The following is an 18,513-nucleotide window of genomic DNA, read 5'->3' on the forward strand; positions in this document are numbered from 1 at the left end:
GTCATTGTTCGTATTTTGGAATACATAATGTGTGATGGCCACAAATTGAAATATAAATGCCGCGCGGTAGTTCTTCTCCTCATCTTCATAAAAGTGTGGATACCAGCCATTGAATAGGAGTTGATGATTTCTTATACCAAGAATGGCAAATCCATAAGCGGTCAAAGTGAATAAAATATTATAAACCACAAAAAAGATGTGGCACGTTCGTATTCCATGGAGTATATGGTAACGGTCTCTAGGATGACGATTGGACCGTTTATCAAGTCGTTCCAAATAAATATTTGTTCGTAGTAAATGATCTTGATAGAGATATAAAATAGAATGCTTAATCGTTGCAGTTACCACTGTTACTGTTAGTGAAAGATTTGTCACTAACAATTCCAGACCCTTAATAAAGAAGACATTTGTTACCATTGATATCGGTAACAACACTACAAACAAGTTTGATATAACTGCGTAAATGTTGTAAGCAGTACGAAACCTTTTAGGTGGGTACAAACCACTTATCCGCCAACTAATCCATAAGTAGTGCAAAGCGTAGCTTGAATTTAACTTTTGATTTCTATCTGTTGGGCTACGAAGCAACATTTTTTAATGTTGGTTTATGCACAATTAAACTAGGAAAACATGTGTTGTACTATATATAGTTTCATTTCTATTCTAAAACTAAATAAAGTTTATCAAGTAATTTATGAATGTTTGAAAAGTTTTCAAAACTTCATAAACTTTTTAATTGCTTAGAAAAAAGTTGCCGATATGAATAAATTTTTTCTTAGTCACTGTCGTAGGTGTTAATTTAAGTTTCAAAACTAAATAATTATTATGAACTTTAATAAAAATGCTCTAGTAAGTTCAGTTAAAAAAAAGGTACTAAGACTCTTATAGAGAAGACTAACATACTCTTATAAATTTAAATTAACTTACTAACAACTTGGTTCTTTACTTTCAATTAGAAAACTTATGCTTAAATATATATATATGTATATTGTCATCATTTTCCCTAACATCTACTAGATCTATATTAAAACATTCTTTTATAGACTTCTACGATCCAACTTGCCTAACGAGCATCCCAAATAAAAATCTTTATCAAACACAAGTCTTTATTTAATATTATAAAAAGGCTTCAATAATTTCAATTTTATTTCTAGATGTGCAGTAATTTCTGACATTAATACGCTACCTGTTTAGAAATATAGGTTATATCACCACTAAACTCCACCAAACAAGCCAATTGTGCTCTCATAATCTCATTAATCTATTCACTACTAAAATAGTTCCAGAATTGTGAGGTTCCAATAAATATAGTCATTTCACTTATAGTATTTTGTTAGACTATCACTTCATAAAATATTTAACTCTAACGTCTAATCCTTGAAATTTCATGTTTAGATGTGCATAAGTTATGATTATTGTAGTGGTAAATTATTCAATTTTCATTGGCTTCAAATTCTAGTATTACTATATTATAGATGATTCAAGTATCTATACAAAAAATAATTGTGTGGGAGCAGGCTGTTGCCATTTCTTTTTTTGTGAGGAGAGGAGTTTAGAAATGTCAAATGTATCGTCACTATACCGTCACAATAGTGGTATGCGAACTTTACTCAGACTAAATACAATCCCCCATTTTTGCCACATCATTTCTGCACTGTAACTTTATCAGGAAAACTTAAAGGTAGGATCCCTTTGTTGATTATTTATAAACAATTTTCTTCCCTAGCCTACGTTCAGGTCTCGTCCAGGTCTCTTCTTTCCAGGTCTCCATTGATATTATAAAGTTTCGAGATCATATTTTTTCCATTTGAGTATGAACATTACGAATCAGTCTATGGCGGTTCAGCTTCCGTTAGATAGCATCATCATCGTTCTGATATTTTCATTTTTTATTTCACCAACTATTGTTTGAAGTGATGATCTTACCAAGTATATTAATTAATATTATATTATATTAATTAATGATACTATATCTCCGAAAATATAATACTGGCCTTTTACCTTCTGCTCAAAAAGTATCCGGATTTTGTTGTTTGTTAACTACTCCTTAAGTAATACACCTTTTTCAAAAAAATTTTCTTGACATATGGTACAAATTTGAGCGCCATCTGTCAATTAGTTTGTTTACAGCAGCTGTTAATGTGAGACTACCTCAAGTGCATTTAGCGATTTTTACTATAAAACATTCTTGTTGTACGCAATTTTTTGACCAAACACGGCACCACTGTCATCGCTCTGGCACCATATTCGCCAGATCTGGATCCGTGCGACTTTTTCCTGTTGCTGAAAAGTGTATGGAAGATTGGGTTAAGCGTTGGCATATGTGTATCCCTTTAGAAAAAGCATATTTTGAAGGAGATAAAATAAATTTGGAATAAAATTTAAATTTGTGTGTTTTATTTACAAAATCCGAGTACTTTTTGAGCAGAAGGTATACCACAACTTATTTACTCTGCTACTGAAGGACGCGCGTCCGACACGACAGCGATTTATTTGCCTCAGACCAGTAATTCTCAACCTTTTTTTGACCAAGGACCACTATTGACATTTTTATTTTTAATGGGGACCACAAAGTTTAAGTATAATAAACTGAATGATTTTTTAATATGCTTTATGCATCTCTCGTATAATGTATAAAGAATTGTATAGGTACATTATAGTCTGTAAAATAAGCATATAATTACGTAGTAGTTTTTTGACCTTATTTTCTAATAAGTGAGGTCTCAACGGAAAAACCGCAAGGTATGTATCCATACCTGTTAAATTTAATTCACAGACAATTTTCAACCATCTGGCTGACCACCCGTTGGAAATGACTGCTTTAGGATCTAACTACCAAAGATGTCTGTTCGATATGGCTAATATTGACATAAAGGTTATTTTATTGATTACCTGTTATATATACATTAAGACTGAAAAGTTTTCGGAAATTCTCATTTAAAATTCGCGCGCTGTATATTTTTCGATATTTTAAGTTTATGTAGTTTGGCAGCACTGTCCTTAATTACTATGCCAAAAATGAGCTCGATCTGTCAGACAGTTCGTTTACGGCAGCTGTTGAAACCAGTTCACCTCAGTAGTGCGTTGCGAAATGTCTTCGACGGTCGTACGACCGTCCTGGAAGGCTTTGTACCACTCATAAACTTGAGTTTTCGATAAAACTGATTCCCCATAAGCCTTTTGTAGCATTCGCAACGATTCTGCACACGAAATTTCGTTCGAAACACAAAATTTGATGCAAACTCTTTGTTCAATATTTTTTTCCATTGTTTTTTTCGCAACGCCCTACTGAGGTGAACTGGTTTCAACAGCTGCCGTAAACGAACTGTCTGACAGATCGCGCTCATTTTTGGCATAGTAATTAAGGACAGTGCTGCCAAACTACATAAACTTAAAATATCGAAAAATATACAGCGCGCGAATTTTAAATGAGAATTTCCGAAAACTTTTCGGTCTTAATGTACAACATATAACATACAACATATTGCCACTTAAATTCTTATACTATAAGTTAATTGTGTGACCAATTTTGCTCACACAATGTGAAATATGTCTGGATATTCCAACATAATGAAAATTAAATAATATTATATTAAAGGTACTGAGTCGTTTCCAATGCATAATTAGATATCAAACAATTTAAAATTAAAAAATAATGTAAGCAAAATTCGGCGAGCTAAGCTTCTCAAAGGTCATACTAAAATACTGATTTCCTCAACTGAAATAGGATTATCTTTCCTTCAGTCAAAAAGCCGGGTTTACTAATTCTTACCGCTAAACCTGTAGTATCATAAAGAACTCTCATGATGGTTTCAACAGAGCACCATCTTATTAAGCGGGCTGTCAAAGGAATCTCCCATTTTACTTACACAAATATCTATTATTTATATTTCTGTCAACAAATAGTTGAGAATTATAGAAATAAGAGTAAATTTTCTTGTTTCTTGGAAATGTCTCATATAAACAAACGCTTCCGTTTAAAATTTCTAATAGAATGTCATTTTTTAATATTAACTCAAAAAAAAATTTTATAGATATTTGTTAATAACTTTTATTGACGTCGTTTTCGTTACGCCCAAAATTGTATCTAATAATTAAAAATACGAAAGTTTAACGCAACTGTAGGTGATAATTAGTGGTTGTGGTGTAATAATTATTAATTCTTATAGAAATATCTCGTGCTAGTAAAATTTAAAATACGTGCTACTACGAAGTTGAATTAAGTTGAAATAAAATTTCATTCATTCATGTTGTTTAAAAGAGTGAACATAGAAAACGAGAATCTAATAATCTGAAATAATAAAAATAGTCAATAAAATAATTAAATAATTTCGGATTAAATTTTACCGCTAAAAATGTCTGCAAAGTTATTGGTGCCAAGTTGCCAGCCAAAACGACATTTGTCTTCTGTGAACGTTGCATGAAAATAATTAGAGTTTTGCGAAATTTCAGATTTTGTGTGTACCAATTGCAGCTGTACATGGCCGTCGTCAAATAATCGCTTTCATGCATGAGCACATTAACAAACCAACAGCACGGAAATATCTCAACTAAAATTGCAATTTGATAGATGACCGTGATAAGTATCTGAGCAGCATCACTCGCGAATGTTGTTAGACTGATTCCAGTGAGACAGAGTACAAATCCTGTAATGATGAACTGCTGCGAAATAGTGCGCGATATTACAGGTCGAATACAATCGAAGTACCTGAAAGAAATTTTGGAATGCAATGAAAACCGAATAATATTTATTATGTTGGGAAATGATTAAATACGAAACGTTATGAGAAATATCACAAAACTCCAAAAATTAATAAAAAAAAAACTTGAAGATCATCCCATTGTAGTTACAAGAAAAAAAAACATATATTTATCTAATAGAGCATTTAAATATTGAAGAACCCTTTTTTATTTTAATTATGATAAATCAACAATCTATAGAACCAAAGTAATACAATGAAGATATATGAACTAAGAAATTTATTCGAAGTAGTGCTTGATAACTTTGCAAGATCTAAAACTTTAAACGCAGTAGAATTCTCCGAATATTTGAGACTTCGTTTGCTATCCGATTAATCTAATAATCGAATAACTTCCCGAATAATATGAACTATTACATACATTTATCGCCATTTTCTACATCCTCTCGATAATTAAAGTTATATTTGTATATTATGCATTTAATTTAACTTATCGAGTCAAAACTGTACAAATAGTTAACATAACTACTCGATGGTGCAGTAACCACGTACCTATATAAACCATTTTTAATGCCTTTCCAATGCTTTTTTGTTTTTGTAATCTTCTCATAAAATTTTAATCCTAAAAATTTCCTTCACAGCTAAAGGTAGATTGTTTTAGTTTTACATTTGACTAAAACGTACCAAAAACTGAATTTCACGTTGAAGTAAGTTAAACTCTGTTTATTTTTCCTTTTATTTTCGGTACCTGATTTAAATAAAGATAACATGCTAAATAGCTTCCCAACAAAGTTGTACATCCTCCATTCCAAACTTTACTTTCCTCATCGTATTGTCATGTGCCGCACCTTTCATTGGAACATTCTGAAATTTTTGGAGTTTGGAGTTTAACAGCGGAACGCGGCAGAAGTGAGTTAAGTAGTTTAATTCTTGCTAAATACTTTTGTACAGAGAGTTGCAATAAAATTTGAAACTATTTTAAATAAGCCAATTCAGTATGTGATGTACTTAATTTTCATTATTATGACTTTTTTAAAAAACCTTACATTACATTTACATATTTTACTCGAAAACTTATGGTACCAAATAATTGTTTTAATAAAGCTCAATAAACCGAATTTTTTTTCCTTAAGAATTATTATAAAAGTAATAACTAAATAAAATGGACTTACATATAGTACTAATGTCCTACAAACACAATAAATTAATTAATTGGAGCGATCCCTAGTTGGAAAAGTCGTTTTTGAACACATTGTCTTAAAGACAGGCTTTTATACTGCGTCCGCATGATTAAGCAATTCTCCGAAACAATTACTTAAAACATAAATGTAAAGAGTCTTTATTATATTAACGCTCTTCAATTGTAGTCTATTATATTACTCTCTTTATTTGTAGTGTTCACAACAACCTAAATCGCCATGTCTTTCTTATTATCAGTGCCAATTTTAAGTGAAGAGAATAAGCATTTAGTAAGGTAAAATTTTCTATTCCCTTCATATTTTCCAATTTATTTTAATTCTAATTTATTTTAATAAATAAATTTAGAGTTATAAATTAAATAATAAAAAATATTCACGTACAAATTTCTTTCTTCTTACTTAAAGTGAAACAAAATTTACAATCTAAAGAGCATAAAAAAGAAGAAATATGCAAAATAATTAATTGAGTTGTAACGCTAAGAGCACACTATTTTTAATCAAATGCATCCGATATGTAAGACATGGATGGATCCAGTCTTCCAGACATGTACACCAAATGTGTTCGAAGACAATTGAGTAATTTGTTCAAAAATGTGTTCGAAGACCTTTATACATTTGGATCGACCGGTCTGCAGGCATGCGTCTATGTCTTTGAGACGTTTTTGATGATAGATCAATCCGTTTTTTACTGGGTAACGGTGTATAAATAGTATAATGAATATTTTAGCAGTTATTTTGAAAAAAATAAAAATAGTAAACTTACTACACAGAATTTTATAATTCTTATAAAAATATCTCAGAATGGTTGCATTTGATATATGGGACTCATACCGATTGAATAAAAGTTTATTAGCAAAAGCTTTTCAGAGTAGAATAACTCTTCTATACTGGGGCGCATTCAGTTGTGAGATTAAGAAATATATTCATCCTTTGACAATGTAATCAACTGATAAGCAAAACTAAACAATTTCAATATATTTTAGTTTTCCTTATTTAAGTATTATATTAATTTTTAACTGATATAACGCATTATTTACTCAATATGCAATTTTTATGAAAAAACTTTAGAAACACCAGAGAAACTTATCAAACATACAAAAGAAAATGTCAGAAATAATATTAATGCATAAATATATTAATATCTTTACTATAAAACTTACTTTAAAATATTTTTATGATCTTGAATGCATGCCAATAATTCATCCAGATTATCTTCATCACTGACTCTATCATCTTTACCGATTCTCTCGATTCTTTCAATTAACGCACGCAAGTGTCCAATCATGATAGCCACATAACATTGTGGGTACATGTCATTGTTTGTATTTTGGAATACATATATTGTAATAGCAAGAAATTGAAATATAAATGCTGCATGATAATTCTTTGTTTCGTCATTGAAAAAATCTGGATACCAGCCATTAAACAATAACTGATGTGTTCTTACTCCAATAACCGCAAATCCATAAGCAGCTACAGTGAACAATATATTGTATACCAAATAGAAGATATGACATATGCGAATCGCGAACAGTACGTGATAACGATCTCTAGGATGTTCATTGGATCGTTTGTCAAGTTTTTTTAAATAAATATTTGTTTGTAGTAAATGATCTTGATAGAGATATAAAATAAAATGCTTAATCGTTGCAGTTACTACTGTAACCGTTAATGAAAGATTTTCTACCATAAGTTGCAAACCCTTGATAAAAAAGATATTGGTGATCGTTGAAATAGGCAATAATACTGCAATTAAATTTGAAATGACGGCGTAAATATAATAAGCGGTACGATATTTTTTAGGTGGATACACGCCAGATATACGCCAACTAATCCACAAGTAACGCGTAGCAAGGCTTGAATCCAACTTCTGATTTCTGTCGATAGGGTTTCGAAGTAACATTTTTCTGCGTGGATTTAACTGAAATAATCGAAAGTACATGTTTTATAATTTTAATTCCTCTTGTAATTAAAAACTAAATTATTACAAAAATAAAAACTAGATTTATCTTAACCAAAAAGCATGGGCGTAATTAGAAATTGGGTATTAGTGAAGACGAAGGAATTATTGTGAAAGCGCGGAGGTAATAGTGGTGGACTCTGTGATCGAAGGCACGAGACCGCAGCTGAAGAGAGGGATGATGGAGGGATCAGAGTCCCGCTCATCGAGATAAAGGGATAGGTATTGGGGAGGTTTGTGGCGTAAGACCTGAACCATTACGAAATTACTTCGACATTCCTGATATTGTTCTATTATTTTTTATATATACATAGCAAAGTGCGATGGTTAATGTAATGTAGACAAGTTTAGAATAATAAGAAGGAATTATCCATGAGATTTGTATAACTGCACTTCAAAAATAAATTAGAAATAAGTAAAATGGGCACCAATAGTTCAGATTTAAGCAAAAAGTTCACAAAGGAAACAATTGACTGGAGATATTATGGCGTCTATTTTTTGAGATGGTCGAAACGATTCAATAAAAAAGTAATAATTACAAACAAATATCATCGGCATAGAATGAAAAAGTATTAAGTCGAATTCATAAAAGTAGAATAAGTGTACAAAAATGTGCTTATAAAGAAATATATTATATATATATATATATGGTGGGACGTTGGGACAGCGCACTGTCCAGCAAGTGGCCCCACTGAAATGAAGGATTAGTCGAAGTAAACCACGAAACTACTTGGATCCTTTTTCGTCCTTCGATTCTTGGATGTTGTTATTGAGTTAAAGCTGGGGTAGCTTCCATACTCATAACTACATCTTTTGTTATTGCAAGCAGCTCATTTAGCTTGAGGTTTCCTGCCAAGTCATCACCAACCCAATGATGTCCCAAGACAGTCTTCCTCCTACTTGCCAGTTCTGAGCATTGGCACAATATATGTACCGCTGTTTCCTTTTTTTCTAGACATAGTCTGCAAGTGTCTTCCTCAGCAAGAGTTATCTTTTTGAGGTGATACTTGAAGTTTCTATGTCCAGTAATTAGTGAGGTCAGCCAGCTTAGAGTGTTCCGCGAATAGCTAAGCACTTTTATCGCTTCCCTGGCCCACGGTTCCGGCAACATGAGTTTGGTCTGTCTACAAGTGCTCAACTCTCTCCATCTATTAAGATGAAGTGAGAAATATATTATATATAATCCAAAAACTATGCATTTCTTACGGTTGCGTTTCAAGTATCAATTCGCAAAATAACAATCTCTAATAATGAAGAAGTATAAAACGCTAATACTGAAGAAGAAGTATGAAGCACTTTTCCTTCGATATAACACACTATGTCTCAAATCCCTTATAAAGATGTCCAAGTCCTCCCCACATGATATGTACTCCACCTGTATATTAGTCACTATACACTTATTCAGAATGCTCTGAGGTACGCGTAATACCTTTCAAGAAAAAAGATTATACTTTATTTTAAAAAGCAATCGAACCTTAATTATAGCTTATCTTAAAGCTCTCGCCTATTAATATGTAAAAAGTTGTATTAATAGAATCGAATACTTCTCAAAGTAATTATACCTGATAAATTAAACCACGACTTTTTCTCTTGACTTGTTAATATTTACTAGACTTTAAAACGTCAATTGCTTTGCCGCAATAAACTTATCGGTTCTTAACTTTTTTTGGTGTTACTCTTTATTGGAAAAGACAATCTTTGAATGTATAGTATTCTTTATTTTTTTATTGATGCAATAAATTTTTTCTTAATATAAGATTATCTCTAAAGAAAAGAGATAAAGGAAAGAAAGAACTTTGATTGAAAATCGCTAGTAAAAACCTTTTTCTAAATATTCTTACTATACTAAAAGTGCACTTCTCAGCGTTTTTATACTATTTAATGCGACTTCTGTATCTCTTGGTCTATTTTACTACTGGACAGTTAATAACCATCAAATAATTGTTGAAGCAGAAAACAAGAAATCTCAGCAAAAAGTAGCATGAAAGTAATAAAAAAGTATTGAAACTCAATTAGGTAGTTTAAGTGGAATGAAACAATGAAGATGAGGAGATGAAATTGTATTTTCCAAGCCGCCACAATACTTTGCTCGAATAATCCTTCTTACAATAGCAGGAATCAGTTGAATTTCATGATGGCACATAAAATAAAAGGAATGCAATAATGAATGAAAATAAAATTTGATATGGAAAAAATTGTTTGTGAACTCAAAATGGAAGATAAAATACAACAAATTAATTCATTTAAGCCTGTTTCATTATGACATTAAAATGCTAGCAATGCATCTGTAGTGAAGCCACATCACAATTGAGTCAATCTGAGTGCTCAGCAATCAGGAAAACAATCTTCAATTATGGTTATAATTGCATTTACACGGTGACAGTAAAATAGAATTTCATGCAGACGCGAAGAAGATGTGGTTTCGTTAAGGTAGCATTAAGAGCCAGTGAACTCAGGCTAACGTAATAAAGGATATTCGTTTTTATGATTGAAACTTTATTTACGAGTTCATCCAGACAAAACTTGAAATGATCAATTGAAAAACAATATTGAAAGTCAATTGAATATAAATGAGAAAAACAATTTATTTTTACCAAATTGATGCGAATACTCTTATATTGTTTTCAGATTTTTTGGCTGGTTAAAGTACTAGACTGGTTTTAATCACAAAAATTTAATCAGAAATAATTAATCAAAAATTTAAAACCTTAAATAATTGTCAATCCGCAAATCACCTTATTCAAATAGGTGACAGCAGTTTCGAGCAAGTTAAAATCTTCTAGTATCTTGGATCCGGAATAAACCCAACCAATAATTGCAGTCAATCAATAAATAAAAGAATGGAGGCAGCAAATAAAAGCTATAAAGCATTAGGTTCAAATATGCTTACTAAAAAGTCAAAATCAAGCATATGTAAAACGCTGATATCTCCAATCTTAATGTATGATGCAGAGACTTGGACTATGAAAAAATCTGATAAAAATAAGCTAGATATCTTCGAACGCAAGATTATATGTCGCATACTTGGTCCAATTCAAGAAGAAGACAGCACCTATTGGCTCAGATTTAATAACGAATGACAAAAAGAGCTAGGAGAACCAGCAATAAGCAAAAAATTAACTAAAGCAATTACAAAGGGATGGACATATTCAAAGAAAGAGCATGGATTACCCAACAAAAAAATCTGCTGCATATACAGAAGGAAGAAGGAATAAAAAGCGTCTGAGTTGATGCTAGATAGACAATGTTGATCAAACAGCACAACAGCTTTGAAGAAGAAACTGGAGAATAACAGCAAACGACAGAGATACGTGGAGGAATTTTCAAAGGGAGGCTATGATTTAACTAGGATCGTTGCGCCACTAATAATGATAATGATAATAATTTACGTTGTAAAAAACCCTGCGCTTAGATCGTGAAGGTATATTGTTCTATTCAAATTAACTTGTACTTCAGAAAAATAATTATTATCTACTTATCTTTAATTAACTACTTGGTATATCAGATAAATCTAAAAAGACCTGACAAGTCAACCACCGATGCCTGTAATGCCGATAAAGAAGTAGTGTCTGAACACTTCATCTGTAATACCAAAATTGAGCATAGAAAATTATGAATGGGTTGTATCTCTTCTTTTACAGGGCAACGCCTACAGAGTCCACTTATCAAAAAACGCCAAGTTTAAAGCATTGGTACAATAACACGGTGTTCCGTTAGTACTCCAGTAAGTTCAGGAACTACAGGTTTATTAAAACTCAAAAAAATTTTTGTTTCATTTTTATCTAATCTGGGATGCACTGTAGTTCTTACAACGTGGCACTCGTCGCGATTAGTCCATAAGTCATTTGTCGTCGCTATGGAGAAGGAAGCATTCTTTTTTGCTTTTAAACAGTTGTCGACCAAATTACGTACATTTGAAAAGCTCATCTGATTATCTCGTCTACTACCTCATTCCTTTTGATACTCTTATGCCTAGGAACCTAAGAAAAAGAGAACGTGTGATGTGCGATGTGATTTAGTGAGTCATGACATTTTGTAACGATCATCGATTGTTTGGTAAATTGCCAAAAGTTTTTACAATCTAGTACCTTCAAATTATTTCTTGTACATGTTTTAAAAATAAATGTCAAGAATGAAGGAAACCAGTCAAGAATAAATTTTTAATAAATTTGATACATTTGACTTGATACAATGGTCCGATAAATGAATATAGGTATAAGACCAAAACTGAGAATTTATTAAACTATACAATACTTATATACTCTAGTAGAATCATTTCTTATATTTGCAAAAAAAAAAGGAATTATTAGTCAAACAACCTAATCTTTCAGATTGTAGTAGTTAGGTTGTCTAAACTTTCTATCGTCTAATTATTCATATATCGCAGAATCTGGAATATAAAATATAATATATAATTATATATGTATTATATATTATATATTACATATTATATATTATATATATTTACTATATATACTATATACAAATTAGCTTTTGCAAGAGTGTCCAAATATTGCGCTTCTTTGTTTTATTAATCATTCAATTGTAATTTAACGCCTGTTATGACCGCAGTGATTATTTATTAAATGGAAACTATTATAAAACTATTATTAAAAACTATTATAAATTATAAGAAGTAATATAAAAAGATTTTATTGTTGTAGTTTATTGCTTTTTGAAACCTCTCTATTAATCATTAAATATATATCTCAAATGTAAGAAAAACAAAATCTTGACTGTTTCAAGTACTTTTCCCATGTCTATTTCTTTCCTTTCGCTAAATTTGCCCCAACTCCTTATTCCTTAATGTAAAGTTCCAAAAGAAAAAGAGAAGTATTTAAAAATTCTTATTGAAAACGTTTACCTAAAAATAATTAATTTATAACATAAAGGTTGTGCTCAAAATAAAAGGCAGGATAATTAAAATTGTATTACTAAATTGAACTCGTCACCTCGAATCTATTATTTCCAATTGTCGAAATACGACTTATTATAATGCACTACGAATAAATATCAATTCAAATTAATTTGACAGTTCAACATAAATTATGAATATGTACAAGTATCCTGCTGATTACAAATTATCTCTGCAATGAATTGTGAATAAAGCCATTTGTATGGACGCAGATATTCTACTGCACACTTGTATCTGCATCTACGTATACGCTTGTGTACATAATGAAGACATGCATATATAGTATGTATATATAATGACAATAAATGTATGCCAAATTATAAAGAGAAAAGCGGGGCAGTTACATTAAGACAATGTCAACTTGTTGTCGCCTATTTGCAAATACAGTGTTCAAGTGGTCAGAGAACAGCAGGACAAGTAGAGAAGTATCCAGGGGTCGTGACTCTCAACATTAGGCCAGTCATTTAAATAGTTGCAATTGCATGTATTTATATTGTTAGCGGTTAAATATTATTTTGAGTGCACTTGTATATCCGTTGTTATAATTATGACAACTGCAACGTTAGCCGGAAATGCAGTAAAAGAAGACCACAAAGGACTATAAATGTAACTTTTGCATGAATTTTGAAACAACAAACGAATACACATTTCTGCAAATGTGTGTATTTAGTTGACATGCATGTACTTGTTAGGCAAGTACATGCATGCGTTTATAGGTACATATCTATTATATTTATCCTTTCACATATCAACACATATAGCTCTATGTCCTTTTGTAAATACGTGTTCAAGTGTGTATTGTGCAATATTTGTTGAGAAATGCACAAACCACAAAACACTTATGAATAATTAAATACACATTTATGGCTTCTACCTGATGAAGACGACAAACTCGTACAAACTCGTAATATTTTCGCAAATGTAATCGCATATTTTATCAGATTTGCTCGGTATTTTAGAAGCTTTTAATTAGATTCAATTAAATTTTAATTAATTTTTTATTTGTAAATATATTTTTTTCTTAAATTACATACTCCTGAGTTCGTTCGTCTTTGTCTTTATATTTCATTTTATAATATTATATTAATTATTTGCACTTTTAACATTAATAGGCTTATATTAAGTATAGTATCACATGATAGTTTATTTCTTTTATTATTTATTCATCTAGAATTGTATTTTCAAATACAAAAAGCTTTCAATATTTCTGAAGTTAATATATTCATTGTCAATATATTGCTCTAAAAAATATATCAATGCATATAGAATAGATGAGACTTTAGACTTTTATAAACACAGAATAAAAAGAATATTTGTATACAGCCTGTTATATAGGAAGTTTTGCAAAGTTTAGACATAAATCCTTGGTCTTAAGTATGAAAAAAATAATGTTTTCGATGGGCCCATTTCAATATTTCCCGAGGTACTAAATATTTAAAACAATTCTGAAGAAAACATGCATTCAAAAAATTGCATTTTTATAAAATAAATTTGTATCTCATTAAAATTTACTCCAATTTTAATTTTAAGAGGTACTTAATATTAAAAAAAGTTCTAAATAAAACATGCAATCAAAAATCCTCGATTTTATAAAATGGATTTGTATCGCATCACAATAAATTTTAAAAATTTTGGAAGGTGTTCATAAATGATTCTTATAAAAGCAATCCGAATTAATTAATATAGTTATAAAATAAAAATTTGCATAACTAAAGGTTTAAAACTGTATCTTTTTTTATATACAGCAGATCTGGACACCAAAAAGTTATAATAACGCATCGATGGCCATCAGCAATATAATTAATATCATAAATGCTAAAACAAAATATTCCCTGTAAAATCTTTTAAAATCTTATTTTAATTATAGGTTACCTTTAAAAAAAGTATTGTCTCTAACAACAGAAACTAAACAATGTGTGAGTACCAATTTTATTTAATAAAACATTTCTTAACCATGTTATTTATATATATAAAAGTTAATTTTTTCAAAACATTATAAAGATTAAAGTCAAATTTAGATATATTACGTGTGTCAAGACCAGTTTAGGACCACTTTACCCTTTAAAATATTAACTTTTAGCTTTAATGCAGCTTTAAATTCTTCGTGAAGTGCATAAAAATATATATGAAAGATATCATATAAAATATTTCTCCATTTTTTAAAAAAATTTACTTTCAGGGCATTCTCCGCCTGCCGTATATTTTCCACACATTTTCAGTAATGTTAATATTTTGCAGTCGAATCCATCCATAATAACTGTAATAAATATAATATGGAACGAAGCAATGTCCTGCTAAATAACTAATCCCCATAAGCATTATCCATCAAGTATCAAATATCAATATATTCAATAATTGATGAAGTCACAATATGCAACTTAGTCTGTCTCAACCAGACTCAGTTTTAACCCAGTTTTACAACCATTACGATTAAGCAGGAAAGTATTTTCATCAAAAAAAAAACATTTTCCCAAGCATACTATATGTTGTATCACTGTATCTGAAACTTACTAAGTTGCTTTGTACAGGTTTTTTGATGGCACTTCTTTTGAAACCCACCTGTCGGTGATCCCCAAACATATACAGAGAATGCCAATGTATTTGCCGCTCGGTATAGCTTGTCAGCCAATTCCTCTCTGCTTTCCAATTGACTTGGTTTTACAATTCTAGATAACACATATGTTAACCTCATCTTAAAATTAAATATGATTGAAATCGTGACCGCAAAAAAGCAGTAAAAAGCTTAACGCAATTATATTCTGAAAAATTTAATGCCATACTGCATGCACTGACCTATATACTAACCAATAATATATGTACTAAATAATAAATTGAAATTTTTATTGCTTTTATTTTTATTGTCAATAAATCAAAAATATATTCCCAAGCAATAATTAATATTTCTAGTCTCTGTATAACTTTGTACATCTTTTTGGATCAAGGAACTAATTCATTAGAAAATAAGTGTCATCAAAACAGCAATCATTACTAAAGAGTTATATTCATCATATCTTGTAAAACTACTGGCCAAAACTCTAGTCTCTAACTAAGATCGGTAGCGATGCTTGCCGAGTTAAGTAACATCAACACTGTAATAGACAAACGTATACGATCAAATACGATCAAATTATATATATTATATTTATATAGAATCGCAATGGAACTATCAAGTGATCAACTGATCGTTAGTTTTTAATTTAGATTTTGTTTGACTTTGTGAAGTAACAATACCGAAACTCTCGGCATTTAATGTACTTTTTATTCAACTAATAACACTGCATACAATTGCTGTGATCTTATTCGCTATTATTCTTAATTTATTAAACCATAATAATAATTAAAGTAGATGATGTTAATTTTTTCTTGCCGAGAGTGACGCATCTTTTTGATGCAAAGAAACTATTTAAAAGTTAGAAGTATTCGAATAGCAAAGAAAATACAGTAACAAAAATTTAGTTAATTTATTGAAATTTGACTGACCATACAACGCTGTTTCGAGTATTGAAAAGTACTCATCATCAATAGTCTTAGGATATATTCGAATTTTTTTTGAACTGAAAGTGCCAGGCTTAGAACTCGAACTCGTTAAATTAGAAGTGATGACTGATCGTGTTTTTCAAGAAGTAGCCAAGGCTGCACAAACTTTCAATGCTCAAAGTAGATGATATTTTTTTATATTGACAGAAATCAAATGAATATGCATTTCGTGCATCTTTGTGATTAAGTACTTAACATGTATTTTGCCTAAATTTTGGTAAATAGCTGAAAGACCTAAGACAAGAATTAAATAAATACACATATTTTATATATTTTTAGTAAAACACTTAAGAAATAATTTACCATTCTAAAATAACAGACAGACTTTATTTACACACTGCACTGCCTAGACAAAAACATAAAATGGTATATAAAATGCACAACTGCTGTTGCATGATTGAATGTGAGACGTTTTGCAACAATGCCACATCTGCACTTGTTGGCAATTTATTGCAAGTGTAAATGTGAAATAATGTCAAGAATATCTGCCTACATTCATTTGGACGTTTCATTTAAATCAACAAAAAAAAAGAAAGAAATTAATATGAGCCAAATCCGTAACAATGCGAATGTTGCTAGTGCATGGGTCGAACAATGCACTTTTGCCTCAGTGAATTATAATCATTGTTAACTTGCTTTTACTGTAGCAACAGAGGCTTGACCAAAACTATACTATACATTACAACTAATAAATAATTCACACATTTACTTATCTACAAGTGCAGCTAACTAATACCTTTCAGTTTAGCTACAACCTACTCGAACATATCACCACTGAGTAAAAGGAATTATTCATAAGAAAATCATAGCCTGTGCTGAAGATACTCGTAGATAGAAATTTTAGGCTTTGTCTGGTAAGCAGAAATGAAAACAAATGAGATTTGAATATTGTGTACACTTATAAATTACATATGGGAATTTTAGAGCAACTGAAATATTTTTTAATTGAAAATAAAACATATAAAGCTTTAAAACAAAAAAAATACTATTCTTTTCCAAATTCAAATTAAAATGTCTGCACACAACCGGAAAAGTATCTTTTCAAGTAACAAAAGCAAACACACATTTTCATATAAAAACAAAGATTTAAATTCAATGCTGCAGGCAATCCGAGGCATTGTTTCCTTCTTGCATGAGTATTTGTGGTTAGACTAAGCATTATTTACAATATCAAGGCATTGATAGTTTTCCGGGCACTGTGCTGGAGTGTACCTCTCACTGGAACCGAACAATAGCACGTAGAATGTGTGAATATTAAAATATCCTGCAAAACTTACTTACTTCATTACTGTCTGGTATTTAGTTTTTGAATGAATGAGTTCAAATATATGTGTATTTATATGTATATGTGCTATGCACGTCTACTTGCATCCATTGTTATTGGAAGTATTAAATTTCCAGAAGTGTGAAGTATTATTATGCGAGTACATAAAAAAAATTTTTAGAAATATATGATCTCATTGCAAACTGTGAGTATTTCAAAACTAATACAATTTTGAATAGTAAATACGTTCTGAGATTTTAACTGAAATATTGGTTTTTATATTCATTTAATAAATATCGGTATTAAAACGTAGTCTCCCATTATAGATTGCCCTAATAAAATATTAATGACATTAATAGCTTGAGGAATATAGTACTAAGCCTGTGTGCAAGTTTGGCTAAATTATTACTAAATGAAAATTTGAAATTCTTGAAAACTCTAAAAAAGTATACTTTTTAGCAACATTCTTAATTATTATTAAATTAAATTTTAATTTAATTTTTAATAAATTAAGTTTCAAACTGTCTGTATAGAACAAAGTCATATTTTTAGAATCCGTGCCTAATCTTTAAAACGAATTTTCAGACAATATTCCCTTCAAGAAACGAACGGAAAAGAAAAAACTTTGAAGCAAATTACGATATCTCAATCTAAACGGATGTGCTTGAAAATAAACTGAGGGATAGGAGCAGGGATCTTTGAGCCATCTTAAAGCATAAACAATTCTTTTAGGCTACCTAATAAGGCTACGGTTTCTAATCTCGACAATTAGAAAAACATGTCAGTAAATTGCAAGTAACATCAATGACAGATGTAGTGTTGCCATTTTCATTGACAGCCAAGCAGCAATCAAAGCCTTTAAATCTTTCATCACAAAATCAAAGATGTTAAAAGAACGTTGAGAGAAAATCGATAAGCTAAACCGGTAGGGTGACATC

The 18,513-nt window shown here is 30.4% G+C and overlaps 1 protein-coding gene across 1 annotated transcript; it reads right to left on the reverse strand.

Moving 5' to 3' along the window:
- Positions 1-7,055: 7,055 nt before the first annotated feature.
- On the reverse strand, positions 7,056-7,802 carry LOC119674844 (odorant receptor 2a-like). The gene has a single exon (XM_038086001.1). The coding sequence runs from the start codon at positions 7,800-7,802 to the stop codon at positions 7,056-7,058; it is 747 nt and encodes a 248-aa protein (XP_037941929.1).
- Positions 7,803-18,513: the final 10,711 nt, after the last annotated feature.

This window comes from Teleopsis dalmanni, chromosome 2 (genome assembly GCF_002237135.1).
Source record: "Teleopsis dalmanni isolate 2A chromosome 2, ASM223713v2, whole genome shotgun sequence".
NCBI classification, from domain to species: Eukaryota; Metazoa; Arthropoda; class Insecta; order Diptera; family Diopsidae; genus Teleopsis; species Teleopsis dalmanni.

What these genes read in the sequence shown, in the direction of transcription:
- LOC119674844 (XM_038086001.1), bottom strand. Translation starts at nt 7,802, where the DNA reads ATGTTACTTCGAAACCCTATCGACAGAAATCAGAAGTTGGATTCAAGC.